The sequence below is a fragment of the Engraulis encrasicolus genome, chromosome 2, assembly GCF_034702125.1.
Source record: "Engraulis encrasicolus isolate BLACKSEA-1 chromosome 2, IST_EnEncr_1.0, whole genome shotgun sequence".
NCBI classification, from domain to species: Eukaryota; Metazoa; Chordata; class Actinopteri; order Clupeiformes; family Engraulidae; genus Engraulis; species Engraulis encrasicolus.
In genome coordinates, this window is record NC_085858.1 from 16423229 (window position 1) to 16425728 (window position 2500).

Below are 2500 nucleotides of genomic sequence, written 5' to 3' on the forward strand. Positions count from 1 at the left end.
ATTGTCCATTCATATTAACTTCTCTGCCCTCAGGTTGCCATTACCTTCTCCTCTGGTGCCATTGCTTATCCCTTCTCTGTTTATTTCCACTTCTTTCTCTTCTCATCTTCTCTTCATTTCTTTCCTTTCCACCACTTCCCATTCCTCTTCTACCAGCACATCCTCATTTTATTTACATTACATGAGCTTGCTCTTCTCATATACTGTACATATATAGATAGGCCCTACAGTAGGCCTATAGATGTGTATACACTAGTCATTGATATGTGTTTATAATCATATCCATGGTCATGCAGATATGGATACGTATGTATATAGGTCAGTGACGTTTCAGCAGTAGCACACGTCAGGGCAGCGCAACGACAGCCAGTGCTACTACTGTATGGATTTTTTTTGTTTGTTTGTTTTTAGTGGATTATCTAAGAAGCATATCAACCACCAATTACGAATCGATTTATGGGCATTAGAGATGCTGTTGCGCCTCCTGATGTCTAAGCCCAAGAAAAACATCTTTGACCCGTATACTATATGTAGATTCATTGACGTATGTCTATATATCCATGGTCCCCGTACCTGCTCTCCTCCCCCTCCAGCAGCTTCCTGTAGGTGGCGATCTCGATGTCGAGGGCCAGCTTGACGTTGAGGAGGTCCTGGTACTCCTGCAGGTGGCGCGCCATCTCCTCCTTCAGGCCCTGGATCTCCTCCTCCAGCCGACCGATGGTCTCCTGGTAACCGTTGGTCTCCATGGCAAAGCGGTCCTCCATGTCACGCAACTGGCGCTCCAGAGACTCGTTCTGAGAATAGAGGGGGGAGAGATAGAGAGAGAGAGAGAGAGAGAGAGAGAGAGAGAGAGAGAGAGAGAGAGAGAGAGAATAGACGGGGAGAGAGAGAGAGAGAGAGAGAGAAAGAGAAAAGAGAAGGTGAGATGAGTGACACAAGGCTGTTTTTTGTTGTATTACCTAAATAGAGAGACTACAAGAATGGCACAAGACTGCTGTCTTTGATGTGGCTTCTCTGTTGGTGTGAATAATCTCTTCCATGCTAATCAGATCCTTTTTGATGTTAACAAAATGACAACAGGTAAGTGTAGAAAAGGGGGTACGGGGTGATGAAACAGAAGCCCGCAACAGCGGCCAACTACAAAGATTTCCTACCGTATAATTTTACTTTTGAAAGATGACGTTTGTATTCATGCGTGAATCATTTCACGATAACGATCTCCATACTCACAGTTCCACGAAGAGCTTCCAGGTCACAGGTCAGCACCTGCACTTGTCTGCGGAACTCGTTGGCCTCCTGCTTGGCCTGTCTCAGAGCGTCTGCGTTGCGAGTGGCTGCATCTGTCAGATCCGCAAACTGTCACAACAAACAACAAACAAAGATGTTTGTAAGTTCAAATGCTTGAGTTTTGCCAGAATTATATTACGTCATAAGGCATGTGCACATCTGTGCATACAGGATTATTTGTCTTGTGGGAAAACAAACTGTCCAAATGTAGACCTACTATGTCCCAGCATACAGTCTGTGTGATAGTGGATGGCTACATCAGAAACATGTTGTTCGGCCCTACCGTGGCACTAATGGTAGGGCACTCGTCTACTACGCGGCCAACCCGGGTTCGATTCCGACCCGGGCCCTTTGCCAATAACCCTTCCCCGTCTCTCTCTCTCCCAACTCGCTTCCTGTTACCACCTTCACTGTCCTGTCATATAAAACTAACACTAAAATGAAAGGCTTGAAAAGTGCCAAATAAATATATAAAAAAGAAACACGTGGTTCATGTGAACATACAGTGAGTCCAGGAACTCACATGTGAAAACTCAGGAAACTACTTCATTTCTCCCACTTCCAGAGCCCCAGTCTAATGTGTCTGCCCAGCCTGTCTGTCTGTAGTGACTCCCTCACCTTGGAGCGGTACCAGTCCTCGGTCTCCTGCATGTTGGAGTTGGCCATGGCCTCGTACTGGACGCGGATGTCCCGGAGCGCCGCCGTCAGGTCCGGCTTGGACACGTCCATGTCCACATGCACCTGCTGAGCCTGCAGCTGCTCCTGAAGCTCACGCAACTCCTATAGGGGAGAGAGCAGATGAGGAGAGAGAAGAGAGGAGAGGAGAGAAGAGAGGAGAGGAGGAGGAGGAGAAAGGAGAGGAGAGGAGAGAGGAGAGGGGGAGGGAGGAGAGGAGGAGAGGAGAGGAGAGAGGAGAGGGGGAGGGAGGAGAGGAGGAGAAAGGAGAAAGGAGAGGAGAGGAGAGGAGAGGAGGAGGGAGGAGAGGAGGAGAAAGGAGAGGAGAGGAGAGGAGAGGAGAGAGGAGAAAGAAGAGGAGTGGAGAGGAGGAGAGAGGAGAGGAGAGGAGAGGTAGGGAGATGAGGGAGGGGAGGAGAGGAGACCCGAGGAGGGGAGGAGGAGAGGAGAGGAGAGGAGAGGAGAGGAGAGGAGAGATGAGAGGAGAGGAGAGGAGAGGAGAGGAGAGGAGAGATGAGAGGAGAGGAGAGAACAGGAG

The 2500-nt window shown here is 49.0% G+C and overlaps 1 protein-coding gene across 1 annotated transcript in view; it reads right to left on the bottom strand.

Moving 5' to 3' along the window:
* The window catches only part of gfap (glial fibrillary acidic protein), a 10870-nt gene that overhangs the window by 2049 nt on the left and 6321 nt on the right, over positions 1 to 2500 (bottom strand). Inside the window, exons 4-6 of the mRNA XM_063223270.1 lie at positions 1906 to 2067; positions 1231 to 1356; positions 574 to 794 (exon numbers count right to left, since the gene is read on the bottom strand). Of these exons, the coding sequence (XP_063079340.1) occupies positions 574 to 794; positions 1231 to 1356; positions 1906 to 2067 (509 nt within the window). The remainder of the gene's footprint in view (positions 1 to 573; positions 795 to 1230; positions 1357 to 1905; positions 2068 to 2500) is intronic.